Source organism: Lissotriton helveticus, chromosome 8 (genome assembly GCF_964261635.1).
Source record: "Lissotriton helveticus chromosome 8, aLisHel1.1, whole genome shotgun sequence".
Classification (NCBI taxonomy): Eukaryota; Metazoa; Chordata; class Amphibia; order Caudata; family Salamandridae; genus Lissotriton; species Lissotriton helveticus.
In genome coordinates, this window is record NC_136069.1 from 355841970 (window position 1) to 355860408 (window position 18439).

The following is an 18439-nucleotide window of genomic DNA, read 5'->3' on the forward strand; positions in this document are numbered from 1 at the left end:
AGAGGATGAATATTACTTTCTTGGCACCAAAAACAGAATCTCTTCCATTTCATCCTATGTCCTGTTTGTAATTTCTGCTCTGGCATTTGCTACTATATCTCTGCATACTGTAGAAATATCTAGGTTGTGAAATTTGCAGTATACAGGAGCCAGGCCGCTAAGCACAGAAATTTCGGGTCTGGATGAAGCAGCTGTCCCCAGGACATTGTCAAGAGTGATGGTATTGGTTTCAGACGAATCGGATGATCCTCCGACAGCAGGAGCTACTCTATGAACCTGTGTTGCTTGGGCCACCAAGGAGCTATCAGTATTACTTTGTATGGTTCCTTATTTATCTTTGTGAGAACGCGTGGCATGAGGGGAAATCGGAGGAAAGGCGTAGGCAAAAACTCCTGACCATACCATCAAAAACGCATTCCCCCAAGATACCCGTTGTTGATGCCAACTTGCGAAGAACCGGCATTTTTTGTTCTGATCTGTCGCAAACAGATCCACTGTCGGAACTCCCCATTTGAAGAAGATGCTTTGCAAGATGTCCTGGTTGATCTCCCACTCGTGGCAGGTCGACTTCAGTCTGCTGAGAGTGTCCGCTCTGACATTCATATCTCCTGGAAGATGTTCCTCTTTTAGAGACACTCCATGTTGAACAGCCCACTTCCATATCTTTTGTGCTTCCTGCGACAAAGAAAGTGATCTTGTACCTCCCTGCTTGTTGAGATAATGCATCGCAGTTGTTCTTATCAGAACAGATGCTCCCTGAATTCTTGGTAGGAAAGCCAGCAATGCCAACCGCTTTGAGCTCCAGCAAGTTGATGTGAAGCTGTTGTTCCTGTGGTTTCCACCGACCGCTGATCTGTAGGTCCTGATGGAATGCCCCCCATCCTTCCAGAGATGCATCGGTGTTAAGTACCAATGGAGCCGGTTCGGTCAGTAAGGAAAGACCCCGCCAAAATTTTTCTTTTGTGGGTGGACCATGCTACTGCTTGCACAATAGACGGCATGATCTTCACCTTGTCGAAGGATCCCTCTGCCTGGTGCCATTGCTGATCCAGTTCTGCCTGTAATGGACGCATTTTTAGTCGGCATAAATGAATGAGAGGTATGCAGGAGGACATTGCCCCTAGTAGTACTTGTACCTGCGTACCGAAAGACACTTTTTTCTTGTGAAATTCTTGGCAAGAGACATGAGACCCAGTTGCCTCTCAATGGAGGGAAGTGCCTTGTTTACTGAGGTGTCTAGAATCGCTCCCAGGAACGTGATCTTCCTGGTAGTACTTTGAACTGGTAATGGTCTCTGACTACTGCAAACCGGAGATACCATCTGTGGGAAGGATGAATGGGGATGTGAAAATATGCATGTTGTAAGTTTAGAGTGGTCATATGATCCCCTGGGTTTAAGAGCAGCAGAAAGTCTTGGAGGGTCACCATCCGGAAAGACTGCTTCTTGAGATAAGCATTCAGAGATCTCAGGTCTAAAATACGACGCCATTGGAAAGCATTCTTCCGGACTAGGAAGAAACGGGAATAAAACCCCTTTCCTTTTTGGGAGATCGGCATCGATTCTATTGCTCCCTTTCGGAGAATTGTCCGAATCTCCCGACGCAACTGAGATAGATGTTTGATCTCTTGACCTGTCAGTGGAGTCCAAGGGGGGAATTGATGGAATTCTAGCGTATGTCTGAATTGTATTATATTGAGGACCCACTTGTCTGTCGTTATTTTCTGCCAATGATGCAGATGAGAAGCAACTCTTCCACCCAGGGGAACTTGTGGAGGGGAAGGAATACATGTAACCGGATTCAGAAGGTTGTCATTGTCTTCTAACATTGTCCTTTCCTTGACGACCTCCCCGCCCTCTAGGAGCAGACTTTGAATAGCACCCGGATTGTTTTTGTTTTGACCATATTGTTGATGGTATGGTTTATGATGATGAGGAATAAGAGGGGTATCTTCCTTATTGGTAACCACCTCTATAGGTTGATTGGCCTCTACCTCGGGCACCCCGGAATTGCACTTTACGGTACTGTGGTGTACCTAGGGCCTTTTCAGTATCTGTATCTTTCTTGATACCTTGAAGTGCCTCATCCACTTGTTTCCCAAACAAATCTCAGTCAAAAGGGAGATCCCAAATTTTATTTTGGACCTCTGGTCTAAAGGCAGTCGCCCTTAACCATCCCTGACGCTGTAGCACCTCCGCTCCTCCAAGCGACCGGAAGGCTGTGGTTGTGATATCCATCGCACAGTCAATGACTTCAACCGAAGCCCTTTCTCCCTCCTTAAGAATCTTTTTCGCCTCCTGCCTATTGTCCTCCGGGATGAGATCCATGTATGGTGCCATATCACCACATCTTCCTGTCGTATCTTCCCAGAATGGCAAGGGCATTTGCCGCTTTAACTAGGAAAGCAGACCTGGATAAAAACCTCTTTCCTGCATTGACTAAGCGTCTCCCCTATCAGTCAGGAGGTGCTGATATAGGGGCTGAGGGATTCTTAGATTTTTGTTGCGGGGCTTGAGAAATCACAGGATCTGGTTTGGGATGGCCCAGTAAAAACGCAGTATATTTCTTCTCTAATCTAGCGAGCACAGGTGTAACTGTCGCCGGTGTCTTCATGACTTTTAAACCTTCTTCCCACACATAGCTAACAATCGGGATAGCCCAAACTGATTTGTGGTATGGCTCCTTAAAATCATATAGGAAACACTCTGTTTGTGTTGTAGACATTGGAAGCTGGAACCTCTTTGCAGCTATTTCCATTAAATTATGGAATCCGCCGATGTCTACCGGCGGAGAATCAACGGGTACTGGTGAGGGAGATGCAGGTGATGGTATCAGGTAATCATCCCATTCTTTTTTAGGATCTGATATTTCTCCTTCCTCCTGGTCATCATCATCAGTGGTGACAGGATCCTGGTGGTGTACTGTTTGAGGAATTGTAGGTGTAACGTCTTGTAGTGACTCCCTGCTTCTGACTGGTGTAGTAGGGATGGAACGAGGATGCGAGACATGGACAGGGGAGAGGTGTGGCGCCGCGGCCAAGGCGACTGATGCTGGAATCTGGGGATCACGGTTCGATCCCCGGCGCCGGTGGCAGATTAGCCCAGCACCATGTGACTCTGAGAAATAGCTTGCTTAATCTTCTCTTGTCATGTAGCTGTGAGGGACTACTGGCGTATCCAAAGGGTCTGCCGTCCTCCTCTTCCTCTGAATCCTGCTCCTCTAGTAGGTGTGATGGCACCAGAGGAGGTATTTTGCTTGGGGATGTGATCTCTGGTGTAATCCTCCTCTTCCTGACAATTCCCAGCTTTTCTGGAGTTTCCCTCGTCGACGAGCCCGTCGACGAGATCGCCGTCGACACTAATGTCGTTGATGCCGTCGTCGACACCAGGCGTTGAGCTGTATCCGTCGTTGACAACATAGTCACCATTGTTGATGTTCCAGTCGACGACATTGTCGTCGTCGCTGTTGAAGTCGTCGACGATGCCGCCGATGTAACCGGCGTCGACACGACCGTCGACGATGACGTCATCGACGGAGAGGCAACTGTTATAGGCAATGATGGTGTCTTTGATATTAGCTTTACCTCAATCTTCTTCATCGACGATGATGACTTCTTTGTCGAATATTCCGTCGACGATGCAGGTATTTTAGATTTTACCTCAGGAGGCATAGAAGAGGCTTCCTGAAGGGTTGTTTGACCTGAGGAGGTATTTTGACGGCTCAGAACTCCACTTTTTCGATGATTTTTCTCCAGAAGCATGTCCTTTACTCTCCGTTTCCACAAATTGAGGAGATTTTGAAGGTCTGCGCCCAGAAGACCAATGAGTGGTCTTTTTTTAGGGCCTTCTCAGGACGTTCCTCTGAGGAATGAGTATGAGGAGATGTTCTTCTCTTTTGAGATCTCCTAGATGTTGAGGAGGCAGCCTCATCACTATCACTGGATATAACCTCATTTCTGGCCTCTAGCTTTTGAAGCCATATCAAAAGGCGCCCTTCACGATCCCTCAGAATCTTACTTGAAAAAGTGCGACATACCTTACAGTCTTTGGCCTGGTGATCCGGGTATAGACAGTAAATACAGTCAGTATGAGGGTCATCAGTATAGAGCCTCTTCTTGGAACAAGTGGCACAGGCTCTAAATAAACACTTCTTCTCCTTTACAGACATTCTCTAAAGAATGTAGTTGAAGACAGTCCAGAGTAGTAAGAAATCCAGGTGAATTTCTTAGAACAAAGTTCTCCAATTAGGTTGAAAAAAGCAGAGTTTGAGCAGAGCTCAAAAGAGACTCCCTAGCACAACGTGCTGTAGAAAATCTGAGGGACAAAAGGTTCTCTCAGGTGTGTTCTAGAGGGTGAGGAGCTCTGATTGGTTCAGGGACAAGTTTGGTCTCTTTTACATAACGAAGGTTAGGGGTTGCAAAAGGAAAATGGGCCTAGGCCTCTTTTCAGTTTGTTATCCAACTAAACATTGCTTTTTTATATACCGGAAACTCCTGTCTCGACTGGAGTATATAAATATATTACACACATATATTTTATTTTAATACCCCATAAAACTCAAAAATGATCTTTACCACCCAAATACCCCCTAAAATTACCCTTCCCACCCGAATACCCATACCCCCTAAACCTCAGAATTACCCTTACCACCCCAATACCCATAGCCGCTAAACCCCAAAACTACCCTTGGCACCTCAAAACCCATACCCACACTGAACCCTAAAATTAAGCTTGGCACCCCAATACCTATACCCACCCTGAACCCTAAAATTACACTTGGCACCCAAAAAAACAAACCCACCCTGAACCCTAAAATGACCTTTGGCACTCCAAAACCCATACCCACCTTGAACCCTAAAGTTACCCTTGCCACCCCAATACTAATACCCACCCTGAACTCCAAAATTACCCTTTGCACCCCAAAACCCAAACCCCCTAAAATCCAAAATTACCTTGGGCACCCCAAAACCCACACACCCTAAACTCGAAAATTACACTTGGCACCCCAAAACTCAAACCCACCCTCAACCCTAAAATTACCCTTCACACTCAAAAAATTAAATCCACTCTAAACCCTAAATTTACCATATATATATATACACACACACACACTTACCATATACATACATGTAAAACACATATGTCTTTACCATTCATGCCTTTAAAAAGAAATTCATTGTAAAGGCATGCGTGGTAAAAGCATATGCGTTGTAATGGCTTGTGTTGTGATAGCATGCGATGTAATGCCACTGGAGTTGTAATAGCATGCTATGTAATAGCATGCGTTGTAATAGTTTTGTTGTAATGTCTGGTTCCCATCCTCAACTACCTCCTTACGGCTTTGACCATTACATTTTTGGGTAGATCAAGGAGCAATTTCATAGTGCTACCTTTTAAACCCTCCCATGAGACCCTTCTATCTATTTCCAGCACCTCCGCCTCGTAGGGGGCCTGGTGGATTAGTTTACCCTGTATGACTTTACTTAATGGCTTGATCGAACCTCTGCAAGCCATTAACTTCAGCTATCAATACAAGCCTACAGAAGGCCAGGTGTTTATCCTAACTTGGATCATCTGAGAAAATCATCCAAGTACTATCGGACTTCTCCAGCCATGCATTACCTAGAAATTAAGTGAATCTCTTTTTCTTTCTTGTGAAAAACAGTGTTTCTTTGTTTTCTCCGTTGGTTTTTGGAAGCAATAAAAGCTACGTGCATTTAATTTACGTTGGAGCCCTATAGACGTAAGATCCATCACCACCAGATCTTCCGCATACCTAGGGCAACTAATATGTCTACCTCCAATCTTAGGGGGAAAACTATGAGCGGCACTAATCTGGGGAAGGTCCACATCAAACAGACTAAACTGCAGGGGAGCTAGAACACAACCCTAGTGTGAGCCATTCTCTGATGGGTTTGCCTCCGATTCAGATAAAACAATGTATTCCTCCTCTTGGTGCTGGCGTCGACATGGCTGGAACTGGATTTTGGTACTGGGTTCAGAGTCAGGTTGGGTGTGTGCCCAAAAGTTGGTGCGGACCCCGCAGTGGAGTCAGGAGGCACAGACGGCATTGAAAACAGATCTGTCGATGGTATTCCACCTGGAGGCCTTCTCGGATACTTGGGGCCCAGAGGCAGACCAGAGGGAGCCAAAAGGGTGCCAAAGATGAGCAACATGCATTACATAAAAGCCTCAACTTGTTGCGACATCGTCCGAGGGTTTGGAGAGAAGACCAGGACAGAGAGCCACCTTGTCATACCCACAACTTCTCTGATCGAGAGTGGAGGGACGAGGGAGAATCCTGGTACAACTTCTTGGTTTTCTTTTTAGACGTGGACTGACTCAGAGTGTGAGGAGGACCTTTCATGCCTTTCAGTGGTATTCAGTGAAGTAGAGCTTAGATTAACAGTTCCGGATTGCCTAGGGTTCAATTTTTTTTACAGAGTTTTATATAGCGCAAACTTGACCCGGTACCGGGTATCAGAGCGATTTACATAGCACCAGTTACGTTACATGAGGACACATTTATTTTTGTTAGGCAAGGGGAAATTAAGTGATTTGCCCAGAATTACAGGATGTTCAGTACTTGCTGAAACTCGAACTCGGTTCCCCAGATTCAAGGTCGAGCGCCCTAGCCGTTAGGCCAACTCCTCTCCCCACTTAAGCGCAATCTCTGCAAGGCTTGGATTCTTGCAGGGACCCAAGGCACCAGACACATTCCTCATGGCAGTCGGTCACAGACATTTGCTTTTGACACTCCACACAAGGGTTAAACACTGTAGTCTTTGGACAAGTTCCATTGCAAACTGCTGAAGAAAACGTTTTGAGGAAAATTAATCAGAAGACGAGAAAAAGTGTTGGTAGCAAGCTCTGGATCCGAAAGTGTGGGGGTGTTACTTATATGTGGCTTTAACCTCACTTCTGGGAAGGGACGGAGTCGGTGCAGAGCTATACAAAGCCACCTACTGGCACGCAGGAGCAATGCTCAGAAAAATCAGTACCTGGGGATAATCAGAAGGTGAGTAATTTGCGGGCAGAATTACGCATCAGAAACTGTGACAGAAACAAATTGAATGGATGACAAGTACTGGGCAAATAAAGTAAAGCAAATACACTAAATTGAACAATAAAGTAGGAAGGGGATTACCTAACAAACATGAGATAAGTATACTTTTAAACTGAGCAACAGGTTTAAGTTTTCTACAGCAACAGTTCTGAACAGGCTGGATTGTAGAGGAGATATGTGTACATTAGCAAAATAGATTTCTCACAAAAGAAAATTCAGGCTCACCTGTTCATCTTTCCAGAGACATCACGATCATTCATGAAGCATTCAATATTGAGAGGTAAGTCCATGCTATTACTGCTCATCAGTTTTTTCAGTTTCTCACATTCTTGATGCAAACGAAGGAATGCACGGATTCTGGACTTTACTTCTAGTCCGTACTTGGTTTTAAATTCAGAGCAAAAATATTCCACTATCTTTTCATCAAAGTTTCTTCCACCCAAGGTAGGATCAAAAGAGGAACCGATAACCTAGAAATTAGTAAAGAATCCTATTTTATTTCTGCTTACTAGATTACCCACACTGCCTTATCTCATTTTGTCCAGGCATTATTGTACATTTCAAATGCTACACATTGGATTTGAGAAACTGAATGCTGCTGCCCTTTGAAATCGTAATTGCTCTAATAAGGTTCCAAAGTGACTGACTTACTAAATTGTCTGTTGTAGTTACAGATTTTTCCACTGCATGCGCAATTCGAGGGTTGAAATTAGAAAATTACCCAATTCCATTATAACATGCTCACTGTATGCCATCCAACTAAGGTGATGGATGACCAGATCTACTAAGCCTGACTACTATTCAATAAATGTTAGGATAGATTAGTGTGGCACAGCCATCACAGCATCCCTAAAATAGCAGGGAGACTCTAAATGATAACATAAGGATCAGACAAAGCGTCAGCTTTTCCAGTGTGGCTCGCTATCAGTGTCTGGGTCCTAGGTAGTTCTGCTGGGAGGAATTTGTTTTGGCTCATTTCCATAAGAGTCTAATGGGTACACTTCCAGCAAAAATAAACTAATGGAGAGAGAGGAGGAGAAAATGCAGCACATGTCATCCTTGCAGCCAGGTATTGCTGGGGCCCAGCTTTAACTGCACACAGTTCTGGGTAATGTTCAGTTCCACAGAGAAGCACAACGTGATCTGGTTCCATTTATTGCGCTCTATTATCATGCAAACCCTTTGCATTACACATGTTTGATCATCCACTGAGGATATAAATGTCAATGATTTTAGGTCATAGCAGATGCAAGGTATCATTTGCAAGCTTACCATGAATGGGGGACTATTAATATTTTTTTAGGTTTTGCATTTTAACCATAATGTTATTGACTGTAGTTTTACGTAATATACACATGTACATATTTGTTGAAAGACTTTTGTTTAAGTTTGATTAAAGCTTAAGGGGAACTAGCATGCCACCCTTTCACAAGGAACATCCCCACACACAAAGTAGTTCCCTTCAGTGCCAGGGAGCACTATAATAAGGTGTGGTTTTAGTTTCCCGTACAGCGCAGATGCCTGACTGGGGTATCGACGGACAGAGCGGTGCCCCCGATTCCTGAGCTGTGGCCAGGCGAGGAGCGGCGCCGGTCTCTCAAACTCTAGCTTCTACTTAACAGGAGCGTTGAGAAGGCCTTATCAGGTGATATCCTAATGTTTGTTTAATTTTTGTTCTACACACACTCACATTGTACAAGCAGTAGCAAAATATAATTTTGGTCCTGAGGAAGCAGGAGATACATATTGTATCTACAACTGCAGAAACATGTCGACCTCCACTAACAGGCAGTAGATATTTGTTGAAACTACTGTTTATTTTGCTTTTCACGTCTTTTAACCTTGGAAGTGGTTTGCTCTCTATTAAAGTTTCTCTTTGAAACCACTATCCATTTTTAATCACTCACCTCACTTGTTATTCTTTGTGCACTGCTTTTTTGGTTACATCTATCGGTGTGTACTGAGTATGCGCGGTGGATACACCGCTTTACTGAGACTGGCCCAAATGATGATCAACAGGGCGGTCCAGTTAGAGTAACTGATGGGATTCCATATCACAGAGTGATGGGTCCTAGCGCATCAGGTAATGGTTTAGACACATTGATTGAACACAGAATTTTTGAGTTTCCCCAGACCCACAGTTATTATTTTTGTATACAGTGTTTCGTTTAAGGGGCTATAACTGTGAGTGGTCTATAAATATCTCCCTTGGACCCTACCCTCTCTGATTGTGTTGTGGTTTTAGTTTTGCCAGTAGATAATTATTTATTTGTTTATATGATTGATGAGGACCTGAAATATTCCCAAACGATACGGTTCTACGAAAACCATGACAAACAAATAAAAGAATTACCAGTAATCTAGCAGCCAACGTCAGACCTATTGGCTTTGCCAGTGTTTGTTTTTCATGCTACGCTGAATGCCTATGATTGACAACATGTTCATTTCATTATCCACGCTTTAAATAAATGGAAAGATTACATTTTTCTGAGCAGCATTGCTGCTCTATGTATTTTAAAGCACTTTTAAGTTAATTTAGGGTTATTGATGATGTGCCTTCGTTTTTAAGCGTGCAGAAATGCAAGTAAAGCAAATTATGCCTGCAAATAAGCATTTCATTATTTTGCTTCGTTGGAGAGTTTATATCTCCAATTTGAAAAGTGTTTAGGGATGAAGCACAAGGGTAGACAAATGTTTATGTATATTATTGAAGATCCTGTGAAAGAGAAACACTGGAAGTCAGATAAGATTTTCCCAACACCCTCAACCACGATTGCCTTGAAGTTAACTGTCGCAGCATTAAATGTGTCGATGTGGAATGTCTTACTATTTGAGTGCTTTGACTCGCAAGGGAGATGTTTTGCCACTAATCGTTTTGTTTTCAACCAGAAGAATGAACACCCGTGAACTAAATAGCAGATTGGGGCACTGAAGGGAGTAGGGGGAATCAGCCAGACATGGTCACACCTGGGACAGAAGAAGATGGCAGCTCCGCCCTTTCTGGAGCTGGTGTACTCCAAGGCTGAAAGGCCTGATTCTCCCTACTCTTCCCCGTGGCACACATAAACGGTCCCTGAGACACCCACATGGCATCACTAAGCATATGTTATGCTTTATGATGGTTTGGAAATCTATAAGACAGATGAGACATACACACACGCATTGTGTTCATCCTACCAGGGCTTCTTTCCTCCACTTTAAGGGTGTTTGTTTAAACGGTGGTTCCAAAGGCGACAGCAATGAAAAACGCCACAAGGGGGAAAAAGAGGAACATTCCAGGCACTGACTAGACAAACTATGATGCCGAACTTCTCCTACGTACTGACGTTGTGGTACCCCTTGATGACAATCTCCTATGTCACGACATCAAATGTCATCTCCTCTTCGATTTTGACCCAGGTCTCAATGGTGAACATGTAGGGACTGTACCTTGTTTCGGCATTGACCTGAAACGACTTGGCTTCTCTTTTGGATCTCCCATGCCTGGAGTCCTCAGAGGAAGGTGGAGGAGCCTTGGTAGAGGACTGACCCTCTCCTCGCTCCAGTGGCGTCCCATCTACAGATTGCGTTGCTGCTACCTGTGTCGCTCCTCTGTTCCATGGAGGATAATTTTCTCTCCTTCCCTCAGGGTGCACCTGGAAAACTTCCTGCAGTGTGAACACTTGTCAGGAATGTGACTTTCAAGAAAGCATATGATGCAGACGTCATGACGGTCTGACTTGGTCTTCTTTCTTCCACAGGCAGGAATCTTATCAAATAAATATGACATTTTATTTGACAAATGAGAAATGTTTTCTGACAGAAAATGACAGAACAACACAGGTGGTGATGAAATCTGTCAAATATGTAGTTGTCAAACGTTTCTGAGTGAAATCTTGGGAGGAAAAAACGGCAAAAACGCCGAGCTTACTGTTTCAAGATCTTGTCAACAGGAGCCGGAAAAAAAGTACTGGAGCAACTGACACCGGCTGAAAATGATTGGATGCTGGTGGACTCTGGGCACTTGAAAGGTGCAGACGCCCTTTCCCATTTTTATAATAGTATCATATAGGGCTACAATGTCCTCTCTTCCTTCATCTTTCTACTTATAAAAAGGGTTTGTGAAAGAAATGTATACAGTCAAAGAAAACGTTCCGAGAGAGAGAGAGAGAGAGAGAGAGAGAGTGTGTGTGTGTGTGTGTGTGTGTGTGTGTGTGTGTCTGTCTGTCTGTCTGTCTTCAATGGACATTACCCCAGGAGAGAGCTGGGATTACAGATGAGAAATCATTCTTTTTGCCGAAATGCACCTTAAAATGGCCAAAGTCTTCAGCGATCCTTCGCAGGGGAGGGGGGAAAAACAAACTGCTTCACTGATGATGCACTGCATTAGGAGAAGCCTTTAATTCCTTAAAGATACAGTACACATTAACACAATGTGTGTTCCACCAGTTAGAGGCTACAGATTCTCTTTACTTTGAGGTTTTAGGAAGTGGAGGGGGGATAATTCAATACTATTTTCAGCTAAATGCACAAAATTTTTATGTATTTCTATGTAGAAGAATTTTGAACAAAATGTGCTCAGAGGATACCTCATGTGTGGATATTTGCTACTGCCTATGAATATCATTGGGAAACTTAGGACAGCGAAAAAGATTCCTCCAAGTAAAAATATAACACAGATTACCAACCCAAAGAACAGAGAATGTAAATTTATATAAATATACATTGCTGAAGTAGTTGAGAGCAGTGTCTAACTGATGTGTATATAGAGGCAAGAAGAAAACGAAATGTTTTTCTATCAGGCAGGTTAAACAACTGTAGAAGAGCTAAACAAACAAAAAACAATGTTGCCATGCAAATCTAACTTTCTGGTATCACAACATTGGATATACTTTGCTGTAAACAGTATGAATGTACCTTTAGTCTTCCCTTGTTAAAAGCACAGACAGACACTTGAAATGCTGAGTGACCCATGTCAACAAACACCACTATTTTTGGCTTCTCTTCGGGCGCTGGAAGATCCGGTTTATAAATTCCATAGTTCAAAGCAACTGCAAAAATAGGAAAAATCCATCACTAAGACATTAATCAATCCAATAATGTCTTACGGCATTCTGATTTAGCTAGGTAAGAGAAAAATGCTAGGTCCTGCAAATGGCCTTCTGTACTAATGTGCACAGGCCAGTCAATAGGAAAAGATGGAGAACACATCCACAAGTTGCTTACTTCAGTATTTGAGAATACATTACTCTGCTACAAATAAAGGCGAGCTGCAGGAAACAGCCTTCACTGGCATTCATAGCATAAAAGTAAGTGCTGCAGTAGTTGTTCTTCGTACATGTACGGAAAAACACACACATAACGCCATAGGATCTTCTCCAAAAGCAGAAGATCCTATGAGAAACAACTTCCCCATTCAACTTTGAGGACATCGAGAAAGGTACAGCACCTACATGCTCGAAATCAAGGACACATATGAACTCGGAGGAGGCTGTCAATGTCGAGAGGCACTTTGACATTGAGACACCAATCGACGCTAAGAACTCAACAGGTGAAGACGGCAGAATGGCTTTCACTCATGAAATCTTGCAGGCTCCCATCTAAAGAAAACAAGTTACTTACCTGTAACTTTGGTTCCCCAGTATTGGTAACTTTCATAGATTCCCATAGCTTGCATCATTCCCTGTCGTCGGAATTGGAGCCTCGGTAAACAAAAAATACCATAGCAGTAGGTACAAAAGAGAAAGAAAGGCCTAGGCCTCATCTCATTTTGTAGCATATCCACCTCTTTTTGTAAAAAAGACCAAAGAACTTGCAACAACCCATCATATTAGCATCACCCCATAGAACCCTCCCAAGAGAACCTCAGGGACTCAGATTTTCATAGCCGTTGTGTAACAGTAACCACATTTGCTGAAGGCTGAGCTTTCCCAGGGGAGGAGGGTGGGCGCATGGGAATCTATTAAAGTTACCAATACTGGGGAACCAAAGTTACAGGTAAGTAACTTGTTTTCTTTCCCCAGTATTGGAACTTTCATAGATTCCCATAGCTTGTATCAGAATAGCTAGCAGTAAGCAATGAAAAGCACATTTTGTGAAATAAGCATCAAAAATACATTAGTATCCATACTGTTATAAGAAGCAAAAGCCATTGAAACAGTAGTCAGTAAACATTATGAGATACAAAATGTGCAATCATAGGAAGGAGGGATAGTAAGGAAAGCTCACCGCTCATTGGAAGAGATTCCTCAGGACCGCTTGTCCAACTGCCGCCTCACTCCTTGTGGAAGAGTCCAAGCAGTAATGCTTTGTGAACGTGTGGGCACTGCTCCATGTAGCTGCCCTACAAATGTCTTTGATAGGGACTCCAGCGAAGAGAGTGAGCTCGTACATGTCTTTCTAACGGCTCACCCGCCGCCTGCTGGCAATAATAGATTGCACTGGAAATCCAAAGTGAGATGCCTTGTTTAGACAGCGGAAAACCTTTCCGGCGGAGCACTATAAGCAACAAAGAGCTTTAAGATTTCCTGAAATCCTTAGTCCATTCAAGATAAAATATTAGACATCTTTGGACATCCAAGGAATGCAGAGATCTTTCTGCTGGAGACGTAGGTCGAGGGGAAAAAGATTTCAGAACCACAGGTTCGTTCAAATGGAAATCCGAAGAGACCTTTGGAATGAATTTCAGATTTGTTCTTAGGATTAGAGTGTCTTTTTTGAACTGTAAAAAAAAGGTTTCATAATGGTAAGAGCTTGCAGTTCCCCAACCCTTCTAGCCGAAGTCAAGGCTAAAAGGAGAGCCACTTTCCATGATAGAAATTTCAGATCCGCTCTGTGAATAGACTCAAATGGAGGTCTCATGAGATGAGCCAGAACCAAATTGAGTTGCCAGATTGGAGGCGGAGGCCGAAATGGAGGGAAAGCCCTGAAAAGACCTTTCAGGAATTGTTTGACGATCCTCGCGGACCAGAGAGAGGGACCTGAAGCTGTCCGCCTGAATCTAGAGATAGCCGCCAGGTGTACCTTGATGGAGGAATGTCCCAGGCCTGACTTAGCTAGAGAAAGAATGTAAGGCAATATCTGGTGAGGAGCAGAAGATAACGGATGGAGATTCGGTCAGTGGCACCATAAGCAGAAACGTTTCCATTTCGCGCCATAGGTCTTATTCGTATTTGGTACACGGGCTTGAGATAATATTTCTTTACACTCCTGAGGTATATTTAAACTCTGGAATTCCCGGTGCTCAGGAGCCCGCTGTCAATTGGAGAGAGCTCGGGTCTGGATGCAACACTTGGCCCTGGGACACTGTCAATAGAGATGGAATGGGCCGTAGGTGAATTGGATGATCCTGAGAGAGCAGGAGAAGCTCTGTGAACCAGAAATGGCGGGGCCACGCAGGTGCGATCAAAATCATTCCGCAGGGTCCCGTCTTGAGTTTCCTGATTAGCCTCGGAATCAGGGGAATTGGAGGAAAGAGCATTCCCCAATGAGCCACGATGGTGATCCCTGCTTGCATAGAACTGGCATTTCCTGTTGTCTGGGGTTGCAAATAGGTCTATGGACGGAGTGCCCCAACATGCGAAGACTCCGTCGAGAGTGTCCTGATCCAGTTCCCACTCGTAACAGACGACTTTAAGTATCCGCTGTCGTGTTGAGTGTACCTGGGAGATGTTCTGCTGAGAGAGAAACTCTGTGGAGAATTGCCCATTCCTATATTTCTTGGGCCTCCCTTGAAAGAACTTGAGAACTTGTTACGCCCTGTTTGTTCACGTAATGCATGGCCGTCGTGTTGTACGTACGAACCAGTACCGTGCAATTCCGAATTCTCGGAAGAAAAGCCTGCAAAGCCAAATGAATTGCCTTGAGCTCCAGAAGATTGTTGTGCAAAGTACACTGCTCGGGCGTCCAATGACCGCTCACCTGCAGGTCTTGTAAAACAGCACCCCAGCCTTCCAGCGAGGCATCCGTGGTCAGAACCAAGGGAGATGGAGTAATCTTGAGACCCTTTGAGATATTGTCTTTGATTGTCCATCAATTGGCCTCCTCCCTCATGAGAGGAGTGACCATTATTTTGTCTTTGAAAGTGCCTTCTGCCAGGCGCCATTGCCTGTCTAGTTGCTCCTGTAACGGGCGCAAGCGTAGTCTGCAATGCGGAATTAAGGGTATGCAAGATGAATTCGATCCTAGGAGCGACTTGTACAGACGGTATTGGTATCTTTCATAGATTCACATGCCTGAATCATTCCCCGTCGCCGATCCGGGAGTCCCACGGTATATAAAAAAGCAGTGGCAAAAGTAAATTATAGTAATAGGCCTAAGAGAAAGGCCTGGGGCCTAAACTGCAGTAGCCTATCTACCTCATTATGCTAAAAGGACTAAGAATTTTGTCCTAACCAATCAGCTTACAGCACCCTCTAGAACCCTCTCTGCAGAGCCAGTTCTCCTCCGATTTTCGTTAGCACAAGTGGGAAATGAGTATCCCAAAAATTAGAGAACTGACTCTCCGGGGAGGAGGGTGGGTGCATGTGAATCTATGAAAGATACCAATACTGGATAACTGAAGTTACAGGTAAGTAACTTGTTTTCTTATCCAGTATTGGGGTATATTTCATAGATTCACAATCCTGAATCAGAGTAGCAAGCAGTATGCCAGGTAAGGGTCGGTTGCGGATGGTGGGAGACTTATAGTGATACACTCCCATAACCATTATATTCACCAACCAACAAGTGTGAAGTAAGTGCATTGATAATGATAAAACATGACTAGATTCTAAAGAGTAGTCATATAATATTAACCAGGAAGAGTTCCTCCTGTCACACAGACCTCCCGAGGCTTCGCCGGGAGCAACACCGCTACCTGCTGTGGCGCAACTTGGCATTTAAAAAAAAACGCTTTTAGACTTTGACTTTACCTGTCCTGGGGCCGCGCTCTGGTCACCGCGCACCCCTCTTGCCGCCACTTCGCCCCCCTTGGGCTCACGCTACCGAGCGCCCCACGCCGAGCGTTCTCCCCCCCTCTGACGGGCAGGTCACTGGGGCGGGGACGGGCGTGTCTTCCATCTTGGGCTGCTCTGGGGTTGGCGGTGCAGCTCCTCTGTCCCTCCCCCCCTAGCTAATTCTTCCGGGCCTGGCGAGTCCCGCCCCAGCTCCTCCTGTCACACAGACCTCCGGAGGCTTCGCCGGGAGCAACAACGCTACCTGCTGTGGCGCAACTTGGCATTTTAAAAAAACGCTTTTAGACTTTGACTTTACCTGTCCTGGGGCCGCGCTCTGGTCACCGCGCACCCCTCTTGCCGCCACTTCGCCCCCCTTGGGCTCACGCTACCGAGCGCCCCACGCCGAGCGTTCTCCCCCCCTCTGACGGGCAGGTCACTGGGGTGGGGACGGGCGTGGCTTCCATCTTGGGCTGCTCTGGGGTTGGCGGTGCAGCTCCTCTGTCCCTCCACCCCCTGCCACGCCCCTACTGCTTCCTGTGGCCTATTTCATGGCACTTCTATCCCGGCCGCGCAGCAGACGAGCGCAGCGGGCGCGACGAAGGCGCGCCGAAGTTAAGCCCGTCTACGCCCGTCCGCGACAGGCCGGGACCTGGGGCCCTACACTCTGCCCTCTGCTTGCATATTCATCCGTGCAGCTTCTCATCTGCTCGGCTGATGTGCCTCTCCCCCTGTCCCTCACGCAGCATCTTACTTCCTTAGGTATTTACGCCCCTCATCCTGGCCGTACTGCTTCCCTGCAGTCTACTCCCTTCTTGCACTCCCAGGATTCTATGCCTTCCACCACTACTTCTTCTTCCTCTCATATTGCCTCTGCCTGCCTCCTCAACACTCGTTCGGCAGGCAAGCATCAATCGCAATTATTCAACCTCCTTACCTCTGATTCTCCTGACATTCTGTTTTTAACAGAAACCTGGTTTTCAGAGGCTTCCCTTCCTGATATCCTGGCCATCCTCCCCGATTCCTATTATGCCCTCCGGGCCGATCGCCCTGACGGCAGGATCGGAGGGGGTGTAGCCATGGTTGTTCGGACCAGTCTTCAATTCCAGCTTCTTTCCCAACCTTCTATAGCTGGCGTGGACTTTTTGGTTGCCCGCTCCACTAATCTTCCCGTCCCTCTGACAGTCGTCCTTGTGTACCGCCCCCCCCCTGAGTATGCCCTTATTTGTGGCCTCCCTGCAGGAACTCCTTGCTACACTTGTAGTTAATAACTCCTCGGTTCTCCTGCTGGGAGACTTCAATTACTGGCCTGGTGATCCCAGAGAGGACCTGGCGTCCAAAGACTTCACGGCCACTCTGCTGTGCCTTAATCTCCAGTCCCATGTTTCTGTTCCTACCCACAACCTCGGCCATATATTGGACCAAGTTTGGTCATCTCAGGACATAGTCTCTCCCCCTAGCATTCTTCCCTGCACATGGTCTGACCATTCTCTCATTTTCTTTACTATCAACCTTGGCTCCCCTCACAAACCCCTTCGCCCTAAGAATATTCTTGCCCGCAGCTGGAACCGCGCGGATCTGCATTCCCTTTCTCTCTCCCTTGCATCTTCTCCCCCTGACCTTAATGGCCTTCCTCTTGACATCCAGGCCGCTGCAGTCAGCAACTGGCTATCCTCTTCCTGTGACCTAGTTGCCCCTCTTAAGTTAGTCAAGTCTGTTCGCCCACACGAGGCCCACAAATGGTTTAATTCTGAACTCCCTTCCCATTATTCTGCTCCCCCTGTTCCCAATTCTTCCCTTGATTCCTTCCCGTCTATTTCCTTGGACTCTTTCCTTGCCTTGCTTATTAAAATCAAGTCCGGCTCTCCAGCCGACTGTGCTCCGGCTCGCGTGTTGAGTACTCTCTTTACCTCTTGCCCTACCATTCCTCTTTCTCTTCTTAATGCTTCTCTTTCCACTGGTTTGGTCCCTTCCTCATTTAAATCTGCGATTGTCCTCCCTATCCTCAAAAAAACTGGTCTGGATTCTTCCCTTCTCTCTAATTTCAGACCCATCTCTCTCTTACCCTATCTTGCCAAAACTCTTGAAAGTTATGTTACCTCTTGTCTTTCCTCTTACGTTGAGCAGAACCATCTCCTCGCTTCCCATCAAGCGGGCTTCCGCTCGGGCCACTCTGTTATGTTATGTTATATTTATTTTTGTATAGCGCGCGGCGACTCAAAAAGAGTATCCCGGCGCTTTAACAGCGAGACCTACGGTAAAACAACATAACACGGCAATAAAACAAAAAGGGGAAATACAGTGAGAGGAAGGAAAGAAGCCTATAAAGTGAACAGCCAGGTCTTTAGACCCTTCCTAAAAACAAGCAGGCTGGTGGCGCCCGGAGTGTCAGCGGCAGAGAGTTCCACAGCTGTGGTGCCAGCAGTCCAAAGGAACGACCTCCGATGCGGGCTCTTTTCACAC

The 18439-nt window shown here is 45.6% G+C and overlaps 1 protein-coding gene across 1 annotated transcript in view; it reads right to left on the reverse strand.

Annotated features, from left to right (window-relative positions):
- The window catches only part of HSPH1 (heat shock protein family H (Hsp110) member 1), a 735818-nt gene that overhangs the window by 550468 nt on the left and 166911 nt on the right, over positions 1–18439 (reverse strand). The window contains exons 6-7 of the mRNA XM_078656001.1: positions 11961–12094; positions 7290–7534 (exon numbers count right to left, since the gene is read on the reverse strand). Of these exons, the coding sequence (XP_078512127.1) occupies positions 7290–7534; positions 11961–12094 (379 nt within the window). The remainder of the gene's footprint in view (positions 1–7289; positions 7535–11960; positions 12095–18439) is intronic.